The sequence below is a fragment of the Phascolarctos cinereus genome, unplaced genomic scaffold (genome assembly GCF_003287225.1).
Source record: "Phascolarctos cinereus isolate Bilbo 61053 unplaced genomic scaffold, phaCin_HiC Scaffold_3;HRSCAF=262, whole genome shotgun sequence".
NCBI classification, from domain to species: Eukaryota; Metazoa; Chordata; class Mammalia; order Diprotodontia; family Phascolarctidae; genus Phascolarctos; species Phascolarctos cinereus.
In genome coordinates, this window is record NW_027555736.1 from 123,581,796 (window position 1) to 123,604,464 (window position 22,669).

Sequence of the window (22,669 nt, forward strand, 5' to 3'; positions counted from 1 at the left end):
TTGACCCATACTTAACTAAAATCAAATCCTCAGTTTGTTGAACCTGATTAAAAAAAAACTTTTTAAAAAATAGTGCAGAATAATGTAAAGGCAAGAAGTGTCCTAAGGATAATAATGGGATACTGATTCAAAGGGAAATGGACATGTTCTTTGACTTTTTCACTGAACTAAAAATCCCAACAATTTGGCCCTAAACGACTGAAAATAAATTTATATTTCCCCTGCCCCCCAAAAAAACTCCATCCAACAACTACATTTGGACATGAAAATAAAGGGAAGGTACTAGAACAATTTCATGATTCTCACTACTAATTAGAATTGTAGAGACCAACACAAATCATAAACTACAGTTCAATTTCTAGAGTTAAAATCAGTTGGCTAAAAGAGAAAATATGAATCAATAAGATAAACAAGTTGTTCTATTTATAGATAGTAAGATCATAACTGTTTTTACTCACTGACTATCATAACGGGGAAAATCAAATCACAATAAAGATATCATTTTGGAAAGTAATTACTGTAATTCATGGAATGAATCTGAATGACAAGAAAAAAAACTACAGTTGCCTACTCTTCAAGCATCACATTGTTCAATTTAAGAAACGATCGTAAACTATTTAAGTTATGGTGAGACAAGGTCATACTGCAATTGAAGAAACATTAAATGCCATATGGAAAAATGTCACAGATGCTTTCCTGATACTTCTTTGGAGTACTAGGTTGCTATTCTCGTATAAATAAGCAACATTTTTCTGATGCAATACTGTTCAATAAAAATATCTTTCACTTTAAGCTTGTAGATCATGAGCCTCATACATAAAAACATGAGAGAGATGACAGAGGGGTAGAGGTGGAGCTGCTTTCCATTTCTCAAAACTTTGAGATTTTGAGATGGAGAGAAGAGGGAGAATCTTGCCAAGATGGTTACCTGAATTAGAAAGACTGGACAGCGCCCACATACCTACTCCCCTCTCCCCCCCAAAAAAGAAGTTTATACCAAACCCACTATGCTCAAGAAATCTAATGAAAAAATACAGTGACTTATATCCCCTTAGAATGGGGGAGGGGGAGAGAGAGCCAGGCAGAATCCCCAAGGCAATAGGAAAAGTGTACCCTTCAACAAAGCAAACACTGTCACAGAAACAGGACCCAATTAGCCATTAAGGCTCCTTGAACATATGCAGAAAGAGCAGAGGGCTCCCTTAAGAAAGCTGCAGTATTGACCAGTACAGTGTAGGAGCTCCCTGGCCCAAGAGTTTGGGAGTCCCAAACACTCTCTCTTGAGATACCAGGAAAGGCCTTGAAGACACAATGCTCAGAATCTCAAAGATCAAGGTTGGGGAGGAGGGTTTAACCGAGAAGGAAGGCAAGGCCAGACACCACATCCCAAAGTGCAGCGTGGCTGGAGCTTTGGCACAAAGCCCCAGTCTGAGTACCAAAGGCAGAAAACCAAATTAAAAAAAAACAAAGCAAAGCAAACAAAAAAAATCATTCAGTATGGAAAATTTTTTTTTAATAAATCTAGACATTTCTTACAAAAGAAGAAACAAGCAGCTTCAAAACAGCTGAAAGCAGACTCAAAGGGAAAAAAACAAACAAAAACAGATTTTACACAAGGACTACATGAATACATGGAAGAAATGAAGAGATGAAAAATAAAATGTAATCTCTGGAGAAAAGAAAAGGAAGGAGAATAAGTAGCTCAGAAGACAAAGTGATAAACTTTACCTTAAAAATGGCCTCTCTAAAAACACGAATAGATCAAACAGAAATTGATAACTCCATGAGATAGCAAGAAATATAATAAAATCAAAAGATTGAAAACATAGAAGAAAAGGTAAAACATGTGATATCAAAAATAACTGAATTAGAAAACAGGTCAAAGAGAAATAGTTTAAGATAACTTGGACTCCCTGACATTCATGATATAAAAGCCTAGAAATCACAAGATTCAAGAAATCATGAATGAATTCTGCCAAGGATGATGAGAAGCAAAGGATAAAGTAAAAACAGAAAGACTCTACCAATCAGCTCCTAAGAGGAAAAAACACCAAAAGCAGCAATTCTAATTCCAAGGACCTAAAGACCGGAGCACAGGTGTAACTTTCAATGAGAGAACGCCTTTGAACTTCAAAAGACAAAATAATAAACTACCTTGCCAAACTGAATATAATCCTAAGAGGACAGGAGGAGGGGGGAAGAGTGAGGAACAGAAGAAATCGTCCTTTAACGGAATGGCAGACTTTCAAACATTTCTGATGAAAAGACCAGAGCTGGATAGGAACTTTGAAATACAGGCTCAGGAACCAAAAGAACCTAGAAAAGTAAATTTATCGAGTAATCAGAAAAGAGCTATGTAATGATTTAGTGCTAATGGTCTCATAGAGGGTGAAGAAATTAGTGTTCTTTCAAAACCTTTTTGTCTTCACAGGATACTGAGGTAATTCAATAAGAAAACCAGAGGTCTCAGGGATGGATTGGTTTTGTTCTGAGGGTCTGACAAGGGGAAAAAGAAGAAAGCGCAAAAGGAGGAAGACACTGATGTAGGGAAGAGGAAGAAGAGGATGGAACTTGCTATTTTTCATAATAGGGGTACCTGAAAAGAGCATACAAACATGGAGAAAAGGCTAGGGCAGGGAGTTGCATCAGATCAATATCACTCTTACTTAAAACAGACTGAGAAGGATTAAATACAAACACACACAGAGTTTGGTGTAGAAACACATCAAATTCAACAAGAAAATAAGTAGGGATAAGTATTGAGACAGAGTTAAAGAGCAAGGTTAATACAAGCCACACAGACTTTCTGATTCTGAAGGATTAAAGGGGAAAGAAGAACAAAGAAAAATACCAGAATCTAAAGAGGTATTTTAGATCATCTCTTAGCCAACTGAGGAACAGATGGACAAACTGGAATATAGGAATGAAATGGAATATTACTGCACCATCTAAAATGACACAACATGAAATGAGAGAGATAATTTCAGGGAATCCTCAGTAATACTAACTAATGAAGTTTTAAGTAAGCAACACCAGGAGAACAATTTCTACAAGGATAGCAACACTGTAAAGAACGACTCTGAAGGACTTCAGAACTATGATCAATACCAGGACCAACCGTGATTCTGGAGGACGTATGATGAAATAAAGTATTCATTTCCTAACACAGAGGTGATAAGCACACTTGGGGAAGGTATATAGGGAGCTACTTGTACTCCACGACTTCAAAGAAGCTAGGGATGTGTTTGCTGCTATGGAGGATGAAGTTCTCCGCTATTCTTCTTTCTAGGAAATCAGGCAAACCAGGGGTTAGAAGGAATGGTGCTGACAGCAGTAACTGGATCAAAGATATATATAAGGTATGGCTTTGAAATCATAAGATTTTAGGATTTGGCAGCTGGAAGGGATTTTAAAAAGCAACTAGTCTAACTCTCCCACTTTAGAGATAGGAAAACAGAGCCACAAAAGTAAAATAGCTTGCCAAAGGTTACATAAACAGCCCGTGTGGTATGGTTGAAGTAGCACTGGACAGTGAGACTTAGGTTCTAGTCCCTACTCTGATATTGTGCTAAAAACTGAGAGTTGAATTCTAAGATACATTCTAGCTTCACGGTTCCATAATCTGAGAAACTCAAATTAGATCAGGCAAGGGAGTGGGGAAGGGAATAAGCATTTATACAGCATCTACAATGCATCAGGCAATGTGCTAAATGTTTATAAATAACCCCTCATTTGATCCTCACAACAACCCTGAAAAGAAGTAGTTATTATTATCCCCATTTTACAGCTGAGGAAACTGAGGCCAAGAAGGGTTAAGCAATTTGCTCAGGGTCATACAGCTAATTAAGTGTCTGAATCCAAATCTAAATTCATGTGTTCCTGACTCCAAGCCCAGAACTTTATGTAGAGTGCCACCTAGCTGCCTCTGAATCTATCTGCTCAGTGAGGATCTTTGTTGAAGATTTTGACTCTGCAACATTTTTAAATGAAATAAGTAACTTGAGCTCAGAAACAATTATGAAATCTGATTCACAGTAGACTGGCTTATGACATATGCCTTTAATCTATCTTTATGCAAAAAAATATCAGGAAAGACAGTCAGAGACCCAAGTACACAAAATGAAATCCTTGGGACAAATAATAACGTACAAAAGGTATAACAGTAATAATACCATTTTACATTTTGTTAAGCATGTTGTAATATACAAAGCACTTTCCCCCATGCTATCTTATGTAATCCTCACAACAAGAAGGGTGGTAGGTAAAATCATTTTGTGGATAAGGAAGATGAGACTCAGAAAAATTAGATGATTTACCTAAGATCACAAAGTAAATAAATACTGGGACTAGAAACAAGAGCTTCTTAGTCCTTCCAAACAAAACTAATAATAACAATGATTCTGCATAATAATTTAGTTATGAAATCTAGTAATTCACAAAGAACCTTGCAGGCATCTGGATGAGCTAATGAATTGTGTCATTAGCTAAAATTCAGTCTAAAGAATATAGCTAACAATACCTACAACTAAGCACTTAAAGATTAAGAAACAAAACCATTTTCACCCTAACAGTCATTCCACACAGCCAAGTCCACTAGTTAATAATAGTCATTAAACTACGTTAAAGACCACAAGAGCCCTTTATGGCAAAGGTACACAGGGAACGTTGGATCACCTTGTATAAAGGTCACAATCATAAGCTGAATGCTTACAAAGAGTTAAGATTCTATTACAACTGTGCAAAGTACAAAAACAAGTATTTCTCAGCATATGAAATGGCAAGTCACATTTATATAATCTTTTTGAGGCCTACAAAAATCTTTTCCTCTCACTAATTTAGTAAGAAAGATATGGCAAACGCTATCATCCTCATGCTAAAGATAAGAAAATGGAGGCTCAGAAAGGTTTAGTGCCCCGCCACTGGTCACACAGCTAGCAACTACCAGAGCTAGGATATGAATCCAGGTGTCTCGGCTCTCAGGTCCAGAGCTCAGTGTGCTATATACTACACAGGTGCTAAACTTGGGAGTCAGGAGTCCTGGGGTCACATCCTAGATGTGTGACCGCTGTCAAGTCACTTAACTTTTGTAACTTAAGTACATAAGCCTGCTTTAAAATAGGAAATAACATCATTTGTACTACTTTCTTCACAGGGTTGCTAAGAAGCGAGAGCTTTGGACACCTTACAGCACTACAAAAATGTTGGCCATTCAATTACTGTTGTCTCTCTTCTCTGTATGAATACTGATGTCCAATGTATCACAGAAATTTTCAGTCACACGTTATCTCTATGATACTGTCATAGGAAATAAATTCAAATTAATTGCCAAAATACATCCTCCTTTTTTTTTTTGTGAGGCAATCAGGGTTAAGTGACTTGCCCAGGGTCGAGTGACTTGCCCGGGGTCACATAGCTAGTAATTCTCAAATGTCTGAGGCCGGAAATACATCCTACTTTTAAAGCAACAACACTGAAGATTCAGAACAACCAAATGGATTTTCTTACTATATGTAGAAGGCCTTACTTCTAACCCTAAATTTTCAGTATTTTTTGAAGTTCCCATATAGGTGAGGGTGCCTGTAAAACCAACAGCAGAGAGGAAAAAACGAACAAAACAACCTTCTTCTAGCCTTCCTAACAGTAGATGGCAGAGAGGAAGTTCAATCTCTTTCTTATACAGACGAAGGAAAGAGTAAAATTAACAGCAAGAGAACAATGATGGAGAATTAATGAATATATGGAGGACAAAATACTCACATATGGCTTCCAAAGCACCAAGAATACCGTACACCCATCCTGCATCAGGCTGTTGCATTAAAGCAAGAAAAAAGAAGCATGGCCCTCAGGAGTAAACATCTTGCCCCAATTCTATTTCTAACCAGGATCTACTGTAACCAGTTCCTTATTTCATGAATTTTGCAACATCTTCAAAGAAACTACAATTGCACCCACAGGCCATACTTCAATAAATGCTAAAAAAGAAGACATAATTCTGATGAAGATGAAGGGGAAAGAGTATCACCAGGTAGAGAGGTCTGTCTAACCTCTAAATAAAGGAAACAATCCAGCAAGTACACATTTACCCCTCAGTTACCTGGCTAGTTGTAGGTAACATATTGCCAGTTCCAAGTAATCACAGACACATTTGCATAAACTTCAATTCATTAGGCTTTTGGGCACTGATATGTGCACTGTTTTCTGCTCTCCTCAATGTGACATTTCTTCTGGAAGAGCTACTGTTCACTTAGCAACAGGGGTTTAGACTGGGGGCGGGGGTGGGGTGGGGTGGAAGGGCAAGTGGTTTTTAAATACAAAGAAATGGAAATTAAGTTAAAATATTGACAAAAAAAGTTTAGGGTTTTCCGATTTGGGGTTGTTTTATAAATAAGTGAAAATACATCCAAAAATAAGATATAAGCAAAAAGTACACTGCTAGGTGGCAGGGGGCTGGTGATTCTGATTTTTAGGAAGCACCAAGACTTGAATGTCAGAGCTATGTACTCAATAAGAGCCTTAAGAGTGGAACAGTGACATGCCCAAGGGCAGAAAAGGTTCTAAGATAAAAGGGGAAGGTCTGATTGAGTTTAGCCCCTCTACTAGGTAGTCTTCTCACTGAATTCAATATCATAATTCTGGGGATGAAATTAATCTGGAAATACAAATTTAGTAGCTGGATAGTAAGTGAGAAAGGAAATCATTAAATAATGCTAAATTCTACTGCATTATTTCTTTAGTCTTCCCCTTGCCTCTTTATTGAACAGGAAATGCAACAGGATTCTAAAGGTATATGCCTTTATCTATTTTTTCTAATCCAAACTGAGTCAAACTAATGGTGTCCAAATCTTGCTATTAACTGAGAAGAAAACTGAAATAAAATTAATTGAGAATATAAGGCATATGTAAGGGACACATCACCAACACATTCCACAAAGCTTCCCCCTTCCAATCCTTTTGTAGTCCCAACAAGTGACACTATGGAATAAATGATTTGTTTAAGATAAACTTCACCACAGTAACACAAATTCAATATTTTTATACAGTAGACTCATGTTACACAAATAACCTCAAAAGTATTAACTCCTTGAAATAGTAAGCCTAACCTCTCCTCAATTTCATACTATCATTTCTTATTTCTCCTTGATTTTGAATTGTAATGTCTGTGGTGATAATTTTGATTAAAACATTTTTGTTTCTTATATTGGTAGTGATGCCAATGAAGGCAGGAACCAGCTAGAATTGTAATTTTATATGTACAGAGAAACCTACCAATGTAGGGTAGTATCATCTCTACAATCCAGTGTCCTAAAGAGTTGCCTATAGATAATGAGAGGTTATGTGACTTTATTTGGGTAACAGCCAGTATGTATCAGAGAGGAGCCTTGATCCTAGTCTTCTTGGCATCAATATGGGCACTCTATCAACTATACCAGTGGTCAAAATCAAACAGAAACACAGGGGTTACTACACCATGCAAAAGGTTCACTGTGGTTCACATACTGACTTAGTTTTAAAATGTAACATCTATGTTTTACTGTATTTTTATTTATGTTAAGTATTTATCAATTACATTTCATTTTGGTTCAGACTGCACTTGAGAGTGTTGTGGGCCACATGCAGCCTGCCAGCCATGTGTTCGACACCTCTGAACTATACCATATATTCCTTTAAAAAGATTCTCCCACTAAAGTAACAGAAAAGGTTAATGATGATAATAATGACTACTACAACACGTCTATAGTGCTTTAAGGTTTGCAAAATGCTTTAAACATACTATCTCATTATCTTCCCAGCAACCCAGAGACGTGGGTCCTATCTTCATTCCTATTTTATAAATGAGAAAAGGCATAGGTTAAATGACTTCCAGCTAGCGTCTGAGGTTGAGGTTTGAATTCAAGTCCTTCTGACTCCAAGTCCAACACTATATGGACTACCAAACCTAGATGCAGTAACAAAGGCTACTTTATACTGCTAATTAGTTATAAATTTAAATTAAATACATAAGATACTTATGTATTTAAAGGGGAGAGGCAGCTAGGTGGCACAGTGGATAGAGCACTGGCCCCGGAGTCAGGAAGACTTAAGTTCAAATCCGGTCTCAGATCAGACACTTAACATTGACACTTAGTAGCTGTGTGACTCTAGGCAAGTCACTTAACCCCAACTGCCTTGCCAAAAAAGAAAAAAAAATTTAAAAAAAGAAAAATGTGCTGCAGAAGGAAATGGCAAACCACTCCACTATCTTTACCAAGAACACCCCAAAATGGAGTCACAGTCATACACGACTGAAACAACCCAACAACAACAAAACAACACCACATTTAAAAGGGAAAGAAGGTTCTTTGTTGTTATTGCCTTATTCTATCATATGCACCTAGCCATTCCTAGGCTTTCATCTCACATTCACTTTGTCCTGAATCTGTACTGAAGGAAAATCTTGTGTTTCCAATATCACATACAGTTGCCATAGGAAACAACATAACAGATTAAGCCATGTCATGTCACAACTCTTTGAAGCAAACCTGACATGTTCATGGGCTTGAAAGATTTCCACTCATTTGATGGAAGTACTATAATAATGACCCCATAACAGCCCAATAAATCAATCAACCAAGCATTGATGAAGTAGTGACAATGTGCCAGGTGTTACACTAAATGCTAGGGAGATACAAAGATAAAAAGTGAAACAGTCCTGTCCCCACCCTCAAAGATATTCTATTTGAAAGAGGAAGGGATGGGAATATATTGGGGGCAGAAATGCATTCACATATACATACATAAACATATATGTGTACTTCTAGACAGACACACACATGTGTATATTTCATTACACAGATATCCCAATTATTGTCAGACACTGCAATGCACAATATCACAGTGTCAGAAATCAACACTTCATACACATATCTATGTATACATGCACATGCTCTATGGAGTAGGTGGTGCTAAACAAAGTCTTTTTTAATATCATAAAAGTATTGATCTTAAACTAACTCTAGAAGAAATCCAGAGAGTTTAGGAGGCACAGGCAAGAAACGAGGTCATTCTAGCCAGAACATTTAGTGCAAGAATATTTACTCTCCTTTTGTTTCACTTATGCAATAAATGAACTGATCTAGATACACATGGCTGGGAGGTAAAGATCACAGGCTATGAGCACAACAGTCATACAAATTCCTCAGAATTTTCAAGAGGGTTTAACAGTGTTAATACTAAAGACTTCATTAAAAGGAATGTCTCTCTTACATCAAATTCCACAGGAACTCTAGTAGATATTTCCATAGAAAGGATACATTTTTCCTGGGGTGGGGCTGCAGGTAAAAGGAAAAGTTTTAACCTAATTATATAGGTTTAAAATATAACCAAAATATAGTCTTCTATAATAACATACCCTAAAGCCATTTTCTTTTCCGTTCATCTTATTATGTATGCCCTAGGCATCTCTCTATCCCTCTGCTTATAAAATGCGTTTTGTGAGGAGGTCGGATGTGCTATGCTAGTGTGCCGTAGAATAGAGAAATGCTGAATAACTGCTGTGGCAATACTAAAGAGTTAAAGCTCTTAAAATAATAACTTCTGCTGTATGATGGCAAGTGCAGTGTGAATAACACTTTATGGTCACAAATCATAAACACCATAATACACACAGCTTATATCACTGATAAACAGATAATGCTATGTCAGAAAGTCATACTTCATTTTCCAAGGCAGTTGCCATCACCAAAAGAGGATGCCAAAATGCTACCTAAAATTTATTTTTAATTATCTAGAGCTTTACTAAAGCAGAAGAATTAATACAGTACCCAGAGATGTAAAGAGTAGGAAGGTGTAATGACACTAGAAAAAAAAAATCCAGTGAAAATGTGTTGTCCTAGATATCAAGGCCTTAGAGAAACTGGAATAAGTTCCTTTTAGACCAACTTTTGAAACACTGAAGGTAGGAGAAGAGAAGAGGAGAAAAGAGTGGAAGAGAGAAAGAAAAGGGTGAGAGGAAGGCACTTGCAAAAGTAGTTCTTCAATTTCTCCACTTGTTAAAAATCCTTTTAATGGCCTGGAAGTTCAAGTGCTACCTAAAAGTGAATTTTTCTTCACCAAATTTTCTTTTTCCTTCCTCCCTTCCTTCCTTTGAGCATCTTCCCCTTTGTCTATATCAGTCAGTCATTTTATACATGTCAGTACCCCTTATCTAGTGGGCTATAGAATACTTACAGGCAGGAACTATCATATTTTTCATCTACTCCTAGTATCTAAACAATGACTTTCATCAAGTACTTAATAGGTATTGGCCAAATTTAAAGGCACACTTATATACAAGATCCCATGAAAAGAAAAATTAAAAAGTTTATATTATATGTTGTCCATACTCTCTAGAAACAATGTACTTGAAAAAGGAAAAAATTCCTCTATCATAACCTGATAGTATTTCCAAGAGAAGAAATACAAAAAGGAAATACAAATGGGATAAGGAAGAAAAACCAGTGCCTCTGAAACACTATTTTAATATTAATGGGAAGGCAATCCAAGAATCATAAAATGAACTTTTGGCAAGAGCAAGTACAATAAAGCTCCCATAGACTTCTAGTCAAATGGCCAAGGAACTCAACATTTCTGTTGGCTACAAGTTTTCCACCCTTCGTTTATCATGGGGGTCTCCTCCAAGGCCAGGGAAGTTATCCAAAAATCATATATCATCAACTAGCACTCCTTTAAAATATTCAACACACATACACAAAAGACAGCTCCTATTGAATGTGCTTATATAACAAGCTAACATAAGAGAAGTCTCGCTTTTTCAGTTTATTGACATAGTTAATACCTACTTGACTTTGCTTCACATCTGAACTCCATCTATTTACTTTGCCTGCAGAGAATCCCTTTGAAATATAAACACTTAATCACATCCTCTATTCCAGGGAAGAGGATAAAGTCACTTGCCATCTAAGAGAATATTCCCAGCATGGAATGAGGTATAGAGAAGAGTTGAAAATATGAGAGGTGGGAGGAAGGGATGAGGACTGAAGACCTGGGCACTAACTCCACCTTCTCTCTCTTATACCTTGGAGAGTCACTTAAGCCCCCTGGGTTTCACCTGAACCCTTCCACTCTAAATAATATAATTCTGCAATTGTGTTCTTGTCACATTGGACAACCAGCTGAAGACAAATAATGGACCACATAACATCTCAAGATCCCTTGTAGCAATAATGGTAACTACAGCAACTCATTTATAAGGAGCATTCAAGTTTATGACATATGCCCTATAATAAACCTATCAGGTATGTAATTTCAGTGTTGTTATCCTTGTTTGATAGATGAGAAACCTTGACAGAAAGAAGAAACAGATATGAAGTTTGAAGATCACAACAAATCCATACGAGGGCATATGATATGGCAGAGATGAGGTATATTCAAATGTCTGCAGGCAATCTCTCTCTTTCTCACTGCCCAAGGTAGAACAGTTAATAACTTCCTGACCTACCTTAATGATGATTTTATTCTTCAAAAATGGAGGGGTCAACAAAGGCAAATTCTACATTGGATATTTCTCACTATCAGAAAGGAACTGGTTGCTGGAGAAAAAACATCAGGAAGAGACCATGCATGGCAAGAGTTCTTATGGAATAAGAAAGGGACAGTCTGACATGTACCTTAAATTTTGGCAGAGCAGATTTCAAAAGGTTTCAAGGGAGATTACATCAGTAATTAGTAAATATCAATTGGGGAAGTCTGCTCAGGACAGATGAAAAGCTTGTAAGAATTCTAAAGGTAGAAACAGAAACAATTTTTTAAAAACTTCAAGATTTTTCTGAAGAAGCCCACATAGATGTAAAGGAAATGAGTTTCAACTATGCCTTTTAAAAGATATAGAAGAAAAAAAAGAAGGGGAGTAACAAGGGATGAATATATGCATGTGACACAAGCCTGTAAAACTACAGTGGTAAAGCTCTGAATGAACTAAGGCTAAGAGTAGCTAATGAAAACAAAGACTGGAAATTGAGAGAATGTCCATCAATTGGGAAAGGGCTGAACACGCTGCGGTATATGATTGTAATGGAATACTACTGAGCTATAAGAAATGATGAGCAAGCATCATTTCAGAAAAACCTAGAAAAGGCTTACATGAAATGATTCAAAGTGAACTGAACAGAACCAGTAGAACACTGTATAGTATGATGATCAACTGTGAATGACTGAGCTCTTCTCAACAATGCAATGATTCAAGACGATTCCAAAGGACTCATGATGAAAAATGTTATCCACCTCCAGAGAAGGAACTGACGAGAGTCTGAATACAGATCAAATAATATTATTTTTCACTTTATTTTTTGTGGGGGGTTTTTTGGGGGTATCTATTTTCTTTCATGACACGACTAATATGGAAATATGTTTTGCATGATTATACATGCTTAACCTACATCAAGTTGCTTGCCATCTCAGGGAAAGAGGAGGGGAAGGAAAAAGGAAGAGAACTTTGAATTGAAAATTTAAAAAAGCAATGTTAAAATCTGTTTTTACATGTAATTGGAAAAAAATAACACATTATTTAAAAAAACAAACAAAAAAATAAGCTATATTGGGGAGACAGTCTTATAGAAGTTAGTCAGTAATGATAGAGAAGAAAGAAAAGAAAAGGGCATTAAAGAAGAAATTAAAAATTACACAGAAGAAAACAAAAAGGAATTTAGAAATGGACACAAACAGTGCAATTTTGTTACTATCATGTTAAATTTAATTTATATTTCCTTTAAATAAATAGCATATAACAGAAGTTGAGTTTCCATATGTATTCATTCTACTTTTTTGTTCTTTGCATTCTAAATACTCTTGTTTGTTGATCTTTTTAAGTTCATATTAAAAAAGAAAATTTACATAAAAATGAATTTAAACTTAATTCAGCATTTTTTTTGAGGCAGTAGGGTACGTTGATGAAAACATAAGAAAAGTTGACATTTTATTTAAAACTCAGAACAGGCAACATAAAACTTTAGTAACAGCAATGATTATTTAAAAATACTTCAATTTTACATTATGGTAAATTAAAAAAAGAGACGATGAGAGAAAGGAGGAGTCCAACAGAAAGAAGTGGGGGGAGAGAGGCAAACCAACTACAAAGAAATTGATATATACAAGTAAGGGAAGGGAAAAGGAATCAGATAGACTTATAGGAAGAAAGCTCTCTAAGCTCAGTTAAATTAAACAAATATTTATCAACATATCAACATAGTACGTCTACTTACTATGTGTAAGGCATTGTGTTAAATTCAGAATCTTTGGTAAACTCTGCAGCTCTGTGAAAAGAAGTCTAGACTGGGAATCAGAAGATTCTGCCACTGACTAGCTTTGTGCTTTGGGTAAGTTACTTAACTATCTATAAAATTAGGAGATTAGATCTGATGATTTCAAAGAGCCTTTCCAGTTTTAATATCCTATGATTCTACCTTAGTTACACTTTGGAAGAGAAAATGAAAATATCACTTTATTCTTTCCCTTTGAAATACTGATCATGAGGAAAAGGCACTAGACTTGACCCCATTTGCCTCAGTTTCCTCATCTGTAAAATAAACTAGAAAAGGAAATGACAAACCACTCTAGTATTTTTGCCTTGCAGAGATCAGAAATTACTCAAGGTAACTTCATCTGAATCTCAGTTTCTTCATTTGTAAAATGAGAGTGTTGGACAGACAATTTCTAAGATCCTTCTAGGTTGTAAATCTTGTGTGATCCTGAGGCTAACTCTAGTTCTTCCAACTTTTCTTTATCTTTAAATTTTGACATCAAAGATGCTTACCCTGGGCTCCGTGAAATTTTAAAAAATTCTGATAAGTATATTTCAATATAATTGGTTTCCTTTGCAATCCTAATGTATTTTATTTTATTCATGTAAAATATAATTACAAGAAGGGGTCCATATATTTCAATGAGCTGTCAAAGAGATCTAGGACACAAAAAGGTTAAAAAACAAACCCTGCTTTTTAGGTTTCCAGCTACAAAGGTAGCTAAAATAAAATCACCCTTCAAAGCAGCTGATGAAATCAAAGTCAGTAGGTATTGCTAGGGAGTTAAAGTAGATCATCTACCCAACAGCCAAGGGATGCCAGGAGTGGGAGGTAGAAGGGAAGTATATATTTAGAAATGATAATGTAAAACAAAAGGTCTAAATTTTATTTATTTTTTTTTGGTTAGGCAGCTGGGGTTAAGTGACTTGCCCACGGTCACACAGCTAGTAAGTGTCAAGTGTTTGGTCTGAGGCCGGATTTGAACTCAGGTCCTCCTGACTTCAGGGCCAGTGCTCTATCCACTGTGCCACCTAGCTGCCCCTAAACAAAAATTTAAAAAGTGAAAAAGAAACTTAAAGCAAAGACTCAACATTATCCACCCCAATTAAAATGAGAGATTTCTTAAAACAATCTGATGGAGTGCAATGGATAGGTGGCTAGAATTCTGGGCCTGGAGTCAGCAAGTTCCTGTTGTTGCTGTTGTTGTTTTTCAGCTGCATCTGACTCTTCGTGACCCCCTTATGGGTTTTCTTGGCAAAGATACTGGAATAGTTTGCATTTCCTTCTCCAGCTCATTTTACGGATGAGGAAACTGAAGCAAACAGGGTTAAGTGACTTGCTCAGGATCACACAGTTGACTCCAGGCTCAGTGCTCTATTCATTACACCACCTAAGTGGATTCAGGATGACTCAAGTTCAAATCTGACCTCAGACACTTACTAGCAATCGTGAAGTATCCTAATTGGTTAAGAGGAAGTCTAAAATTATAAAATAGGCAAATTAGCTCTCTTTACAGCTTTCAGGGGGATGAATCTCAAATTGGCATGGGGGTGCTCTGATGGTAAAGATGTCACTCTCATCAGAGAACAAAAGTAAAGCAGTATAACAAAGCATGAAGGCCAGGGGAGAAGGCGATGTGGAGGCCTATTACTATCACAGGATCAAAGTTAAACAAAAACCTCAGTCACAAATAGCTTAAAAAGTTATAGTGTGAACAATCTGCACTGAGCAGCTTTCCCTCCTTCTTTCTGTTTTTTGGGGGCCTGGGGGGTGGGGGTGGTAATGCATTTTCCATTAATTTCAACCCTATTCTTGATATTTCTGAATACTACTTTTTTCCCTTATGAAGAACAACCTAGTAAACATATGGGCTAAGCAGGGAAAGGAATGAGGTGCCAGAAAAAAGGAGCAAATGGTGGTGGCAGTGGTATAAGTAGGGATGAGGAAGGAAGATCAGGCACAGCATACTCCAAACTCAGGTTCTAATAACAGCAGTGATTTGAGCTGGAGTTTACAGTCCGATGAATTCAGAATGAAAAGCTCTAAAGCCAAGGGCAGGACTCATGGGAGCAGGCTTGAGAAGGAGCAGAGTTGTTGAGAAGTCTCTGCAGTTGGCAGGGAACAACACTGGATCTTTGACATCCTCTGGCACCTATTCCCAGCCCCCGCCAAATACATAAATATGAGTAGAGAATCCAATGCAATGACACTTTTAAAGAAAAACTATCATACAACCTCTCATTTCCTTAAAGCAGTGTTGCAATATCAGTCTTGTGACATATCTTTCAAGCACAAAAAGGAGGTGTTGTAATAACTTTATTTCCTCATTTGGATTAGAGCACAATACTAACTCTGCCAGCCAGTCTTTGACGGTATTGGTATTATCTAGTTCATGTTCTGAACTATACAACCAAATCTAAAGGAATTCCATTTGAAATGCATACCCCTTTCTCCCACAATGCTAAGTGTTTAAACTTGTAGCATTCTGCTTTTTTTCCCTAGCGTAGATAGCAAGCCAATTTCAATTATCCTAAACGAATACTCTTAACATTAGCCAGATGGGAATTGTATGGCCACCGGCATATCACTGAACTAGAACCGATGTGTCAACAGAGCCCAGGTATCCATACACACATACATTCACAAGACTAACATGGCAACCTCCCACCATCCATGCAACACAATCAATGACATTTTTCTATATCAACTATTCTTGGTGGTTCTACTAGAAATCTTATGAAGTAGTTACAAGTTGTTGGCACAAGCACAGAGAGAATATGATTCTAAAAACTCTCTGTACCTTTCCCCTTCTGTTCCCTCCTCCCACCCCCAAATAAAACACCAACAAAGTCATACTCAAGAGAAGGACAAGGCCTAAAAGCTGGGGCACACTAACCTTAAGAATAAGGAATTGTTTTGTCAAGGAACACCTACTGAAGAACGAGTATACATGGTTTTAGTTGGCTCTCTGTAAGGAAAAATCACCACCAGATTACTGTGGCAGGACACAAAACTAAACAAATATGTTATTATTTAGGAAATTGTGCCTGTAATTTCTGCCTTTACTAGTACTCCACTGAAATACGAGTTTATTCTTGTTCAACTAGTTCAATTTGTTAAATTTTTTTTAAATTAAAAAAATCTTCCTAAATCTATTAACTGTTAAAATAACCAAAAAAGCACTCTTAAGAAGACTGGAGAAAAACAGAAGACAAACATGCACACAGAAGGCATTACTTACTGCAAGTTTCCAGGACAACTCTGTTGACTATTACTGTATTCATAGGAGAGACCTCTGCTCTCTATTTTAACCACATGTGTTACAATTCAAAGAAATCCCTTGTGGTTAATATACATTGTCCGTACACAATTACAGTATTAAAGTACTGACTGGCTTCTAATTTAAAGAAACAACATCTTGAAGAAACAAACGCAAGTTTCAAGTCTTAGAATCTCTACAAATTGCCTAATGCTCCCCAAAATCCCTGACTCATTATACATTTTCAGTAACGAATGAGAGAGCAAAAAGCTAGGCAACAGGCATGCCCCACCCCCAACTAATAAAACAGGAGTGCAGAGTAAAGGAAACAGGGAGATATGGTGACACTTAGGATGGAAAAAAATACCCCTAGATTTCCCACAAGCCTTAATAAAGGACAAGTTTGCGATGATCCAGCAGAATATATAGATTTTGGTCTCTATTAGCGGCATGCTATAAAGGACAGGAAGAATACCAACCAGTGTGTTAATATGAATGGGAGTGTAAAGATATGAGGCACTGGCTGAGAGGAAGAGAACAAGGAGAAAAAAGCTTACTCTGTCAAAAGTCGATGAAGCTTCTGATAGCCCCGTTCTAAAGCCAGGCTGGCGGGAGTCTCTCCTTCACTGTTGTGGATGCTGAGAGCTCCTCTTCCACCTGGCTTCTGTAACAGAAACCAAGTTAACCTCAGCAGTCCCAGTCTCACTGCAAAATGCATTAATGTTTCCCGTGGGCCACCATCTACAAAGAAATGAAAGAGGACAAGGAATGAATTATCTATGGCAGCAGTGGGTTAAAGAAATATCACTTCTCAAATTCACAAACAAAACCCCAGGTATTCGACTTAAGCTCCTCACATACAATTTTACCATGGTTGACATGAAATGGGCTCCCACACAGAACTTTGCAAAGTTAGGTACTGAAGTCACAAAGTGGGGGAAAAATTCTTCTGCAATATTCACAGCTGTCCGTCAAGAAGGCCATCACTTCAGTTCACTAACCTAACTCCCAACTGGTTAATCATTTGGTGCAACAGGTCTCTCCATCTTTAGTGGTGACTCCCACCTGCTGCCACCTGGCCCCCAATCCCACTAAAAGGCTCAATTACTAAATACTGTGGCTGCAGCCTAACAAAATGAGAAGCCAAGGGGGAAAAGGATTTAAGGCTTAGAGAGGTGTATTCTTGAGGGTGTAATTGCACTTAAAAAGAACACCCAGTCAGGAGCTGGCAAGTTACATATTAAAAACAGGTTCTACTTGTTGAAGTACAAACAGGTATTTTCTTCCCACATTAAGTGTGAATCAAATTGCTGGCACTGCCAGCTTTTGTATTTAATGAGAGAAAGAAATGCTTCTCTGGGCATAACAAGAGAGGCTAACTTTAAGGCACAACAAACTTAGAATTGAAGAAAGGAAGGAAAAGCTTTCTTGTTTCATCATTATAGGCTTCCCAAGTGCCTCTGCCTTTATGGAATATCTTCCTTTAATCTGTTTTGTAGGTTCAACTAACAGATAAGATTCTTTCTGGCAGTGTTAAATGAGCAATGTCTTATGTTTAAGACACTGCTCCTTGGTCTCTGACAGAAACATTCAAAATTATGCGCTACTATAAGGAAAATAATGCCTGACCTAGATCAGAGGCTTTTAAGCATTTTGTGTGTGTGTGTGTGTGTGTGTGTGTGTGTGTGTGTGTGTGTGTGTGTGTGTTGTGTGTGTGTATATATGTGTGTGATGAATCCCCACTGGCAATCAAGTGAAGACTATAAGTCCCTTCTCAGAATCATGTTTTTAAATGCATAAAATAAAATGCACAGGATTACAAAGGAAACCAATTATACTGAAATACAATTATCAAAATCAGGCTTGCTTAAGCGGAACTTGTTCTGCCCTGTCTCCATAAAACCCCTGAACAGCCCCAATCTTGGAGATGCTCTGCCCCTGGAATTCCTGGAGCTACTCTGAAGCATGAACCCAGGAGTTCCAGTGTGTACACTGTGCAATCATATACCAAGTCCTACGAGCAGCCTCTTGCAAGACCATCAAGGAGTTGTTTTTCTTGTCATGGCCCGAAAAACACTGTGCCTGAGGCTCAGTGGCTACATCCTCAGTTATACCCCTTCCCTGCCCCTTCCCACTCCTGCTTTAGAGGTGATACTTCCCCAGTGAGAGGATGGGCAAGCTGCTTCCCTTCCTGTCCCTGTCTCCCATTTCTTTTGAGTTTCTCCAGTCACACCACATGCATTCTCTTTTGAAGTTAACCATAAATATCTTGAACAAAAAGCTCTACAGCTTTCAGCACTGCCTGGGCTGATCTAATCCTTCTGCAAAGTTCTAGCAATAGACCCTGACAGAAAAATGAGTATCTATGCATTCAATTTTGAAATGATTCCTTTAAGATAAACTACAGTTAGAAGAATCACAGAATTTCAGAGTTACAGTGGAATAATTTGTTTAAATAAAATATCCCACAACATCTTTTGGAATTTGAAGCACTTTGTAACTTGAAGGAGGGAAAAAAAAACTCCATTAATTTAAAAGGAAATAAATTCTTTCTACCTCTGATGAAAATGACTTGATTTTTATTAATACTATAAGCAACCAAAATCCATATAGATTTCTAATGTTTTGAGTTTTATTGAATTGTAGGTAATTTTTCTAAAGAATAATTTGGAGACAATAAAAATCACCACTGAAATTTCTGTCTTTTGTCTCTTCCTGAAACATTTTTCCTCTTTCCTTTTGTTTTTTCTTTCCTTCTAGTAGCTACTTACAAACCCAATCCTACTACTGAAAGATCCTGTTGTGTTTCCAACCTGGATAAATTTGCCCTTCCTCAGGTATCCTTGCTCTCTCCCCCTCCTCCAGTCCCCTCCTCTACTCCCATGGGATTACTGTATTGGTGCTGGACTTAATATGAACACCTGATCTGCTTTAGCCCTCCTTATAGCCCAGAAATCCCAAGTTCAAGCAATCCACAAGCCCCAAACTCTCTAGCAGCAGAGATGACAGATATGTGCCACTGTGCTTATCCAGAAACAATTTTCTAAAAGGAATCCCTTTGAAATTAGTGGCTAGGTGGAATACCAGATAGAGCACAGGGCCTATAGTCAGGAAGACCTAAATTTAAATCTGGTCTCAGACAGTTTCTAGCTATGCAACCCTGAGTAACTTACTGAAACTCTAATTGTCTCAGTTTCCTCCACGGCAGAATGGCGACAATAACAGTACCTATCTCTCAGAGTTGTTGACTGGATCAAATGTGACAGAATACTCTTGTGCTATAAGAAATGAAGGGGATGGTTCTAGAAAAACCTGGTCAGACTTACATGAACTGGTACACAACAGCAATATTGTAACAATAGTCAACTATGAAAGACTTAGCCACTGTGATCAATACAATGATTCATGACAATTCCAAAGGACTCATGATGATAAATGCTACCTACCTCCAGAGCGAGAGAGCGAGCGAGCAAGAGAGAGCGAGAGCTGATGAACTCTGAATACAGTTTAAAGCATATTTTTTCCCACTTTTTTTGTGTTTCCTGCCCCCCCCCCCGCAATATAGCCATTGTGGAAATACATTTTGTATGACTTCATATGTATAATGGGTATTACACTTCTTACCTTCTCAATGGGGGGTGGTGGGAGTGAGAGAATTTAGAAGTGAAAATAATTTTTTAAAAATGCCTAACCTAATCTAAAACGAAATGGGATTTAAGAAAGTGACCGCTTTCATTGTGTTCATTTAGGTTCTTACTCATGTGTCCACTACCATTGTAACAACTTCTTCAAAAGTTTTTTTTAAACTAATAATTAGGGCTCTGGTCAAAATAAATACACGAAAAATTACCAAACAGCACCTGCCTGTATTTACCCCCTGCCTTTCATATGAAAGTACAACAGAGGCTGGTTCCAGTTACAGTGTTTGTTGAGACCAGATAAATGCCACTCCAAAGTCTAACTGGACATAGAAAAAGAGGAAACACACACACTCTTCAAGGAGTTCAGAATTATGACCTTCTCATCACTGCATTCATGCTCTGATGAGCCTTTGGGAGATCCCTGTTAACCAATTTCAACAAAGTATTAAGATGAAATAATTCATATACATAATGTGATAACCACCAACATCATATTCATAATAATTTATATGCATGTAGTTAACAAATGGAGAAATTGAGAACAGGGACACATGTGTGAAATGATACAACCAAAGCCATAATATGCAATGCTAAAAAACATGACTCTGATCTTTGAAATTAGATAAACATACAGCTCTCTGATTGTCTGACAGCTACTAGGTCTTACCCAAATCATGCTTCTCTCTCTCTCTCTCTCTCTCTCTCTCTCTCTCTCTCTCTCTCTCTCACACACACACACACACACACACACACACACACACACACACACACACTCGATCCTTGGCAAGTTACTTAACCTCTCTTTGCCTGAGTCTCCTCATCTCTTAAATGGAGGGATTAATAGCACCTACCTCCAGAGCGATTATGAGTAAGTCAGTCAACTATTGATAATTAGGAGCCTATTATGTGTCAGGCCCTGTGCTAAGTGTGGGAGGATAAACTAAGCTAATATTTTACAGCACTTTGCAAACCTAACATATAAATAGCATATGCATACATACATATGTATACATACATATACTACATCTCTATACAGAAACAAATGCTATCTCCTTGAGAGCAGAAGCCCTGTCACATAACTTAAGTGTTTCCCTTACACAGCTTACCCCACTACTGGGTACCTAATAGGCACAAAATAAATTCACGGGCACAAAACCTCTAATACCCATGGGCCTTCAAAAAAAAAAAAGCTCGATGTAGGAAGTAATAGCTTTAAAGCTGAAAAATTCAAAACTGCATAGACCAGGATTATTGTCCTCAGTAAATACCCAGGATCACTAGTTGACTTCTAAGATATTACCTAAATGCATGCTCCCTAAAAAATGTTGTTGAACATTTGTCTTACTGAATAACTCATAGCCTAGTAATAAGAAGCTAGATTTGTTAACTTTAAGATTACTAAAGTGCTTTCCCTTACAACAAACCCTTACAATTACCTTACTACAACCCCTATTTTACAAATGAGAAAACTGAGGTTCCGAGATGTTAAATAATTTTTCTAATGTTCACACAGTGACTAAGTGTCTGAGGCAGAATTTTAACCTGGTGTCCAGACACCAAACCCAGAGCTCTTTTTCTTATGCCACAGTGAAGTTCATTCACTTTTGTTACCTCTTACATCCACATTCGGTCCAACACAACCATGTATGTATTTAAATGCTGCCATGTTTTTGTTCTCTTGTTTAAAATTATGTATGGTGTGCCCCCAACATCATTTTATGGGCAGGATCTGAACTTTCCATCTGCAGCTCTGTTTGATTTGACTCCAGGGAACAAGACGCTCATCACCAGACATGAAACTTGGCCTTGGACACTCAAGTCAACACCTTCCCAGTTCCCTCACTACTTTCCATCTGCAGTTTTGTTTGGTTTGAAATCCATAGAACACAATGCTCCCACACTGGGTATTCTTAGTGTTGACCTCCACCCCTCCAGCTTCCTTTTGACTTCCCCTATTAGACTGCAACTTCCATGAGGGCAGGAACTGCTTTTCTTTTTCTTATTTGCATCCCGAGCACTTAGCATAGTGCCTGGTATGCAGGAGTTGCTTAATAAATGTTCATTGAATTTTAAGTTTCTTATTGACATGTTTGGTATGAATATCTTCTACCCCACACTTTCAGTATTCTACACAAAGCTACAAAGTAGTGATAGGAACACAATAGATGCTTAATATATGTTTTATAAATTAATGTTATCTTAAAGTATATTCTACAAAAGCAACGTTGTATAGCAGACAGAATGCTGGACTTGGACTCATGATGCTTTCGGTTCAAATCTTGCTTTAGAAACTAGGTGACCATAAGCAAGCAGTTCACTTAACCAGAACTTTATTTTCCTGATCTTTAAAACAGAGGTAACAATATCTAGCAATTACTTCACAGGACTGTTGCGAGGATCAATTAAGAGAAGGTACATAAAATAAAGCGCTATATAAGTCAGGTATTGTTATTATTACACAAAAGTAGAAACCATAATTTTCTTTGTAGCACAGT

General features: G+C 37.4%; 1 protein-coding gene across 10 annotated transcripts in view; it reads right to left on the reverse strand.

The window, feature by feature from the left end:
• AKAP13 (A-kinase anchoring protein 13) overlaps positions 1–22,669 on the reverse strand; it is a 388,825-nt gene that overhangs the window by 170,962 nt on the left and 195,194 nt on the right. For all 10 annotated transcript variants that reach the window (XR_002320358.2, XM_020964547.2, XM_020964586.2 and 7 more), the window contains exon 5: positions 17,091–17,274. Coding sequence is in view for 9 of the 10 variants with exons in the window: in XM_020964547.2 (XP_020820206.1) it covers positions 17,091–17,274 (184 nt within the window). In the remaining variant the exon portion in view is untranslated. The remainder of the gene's footprint in view (positions 1–17,090; positions 17,275–22,669) is intronic.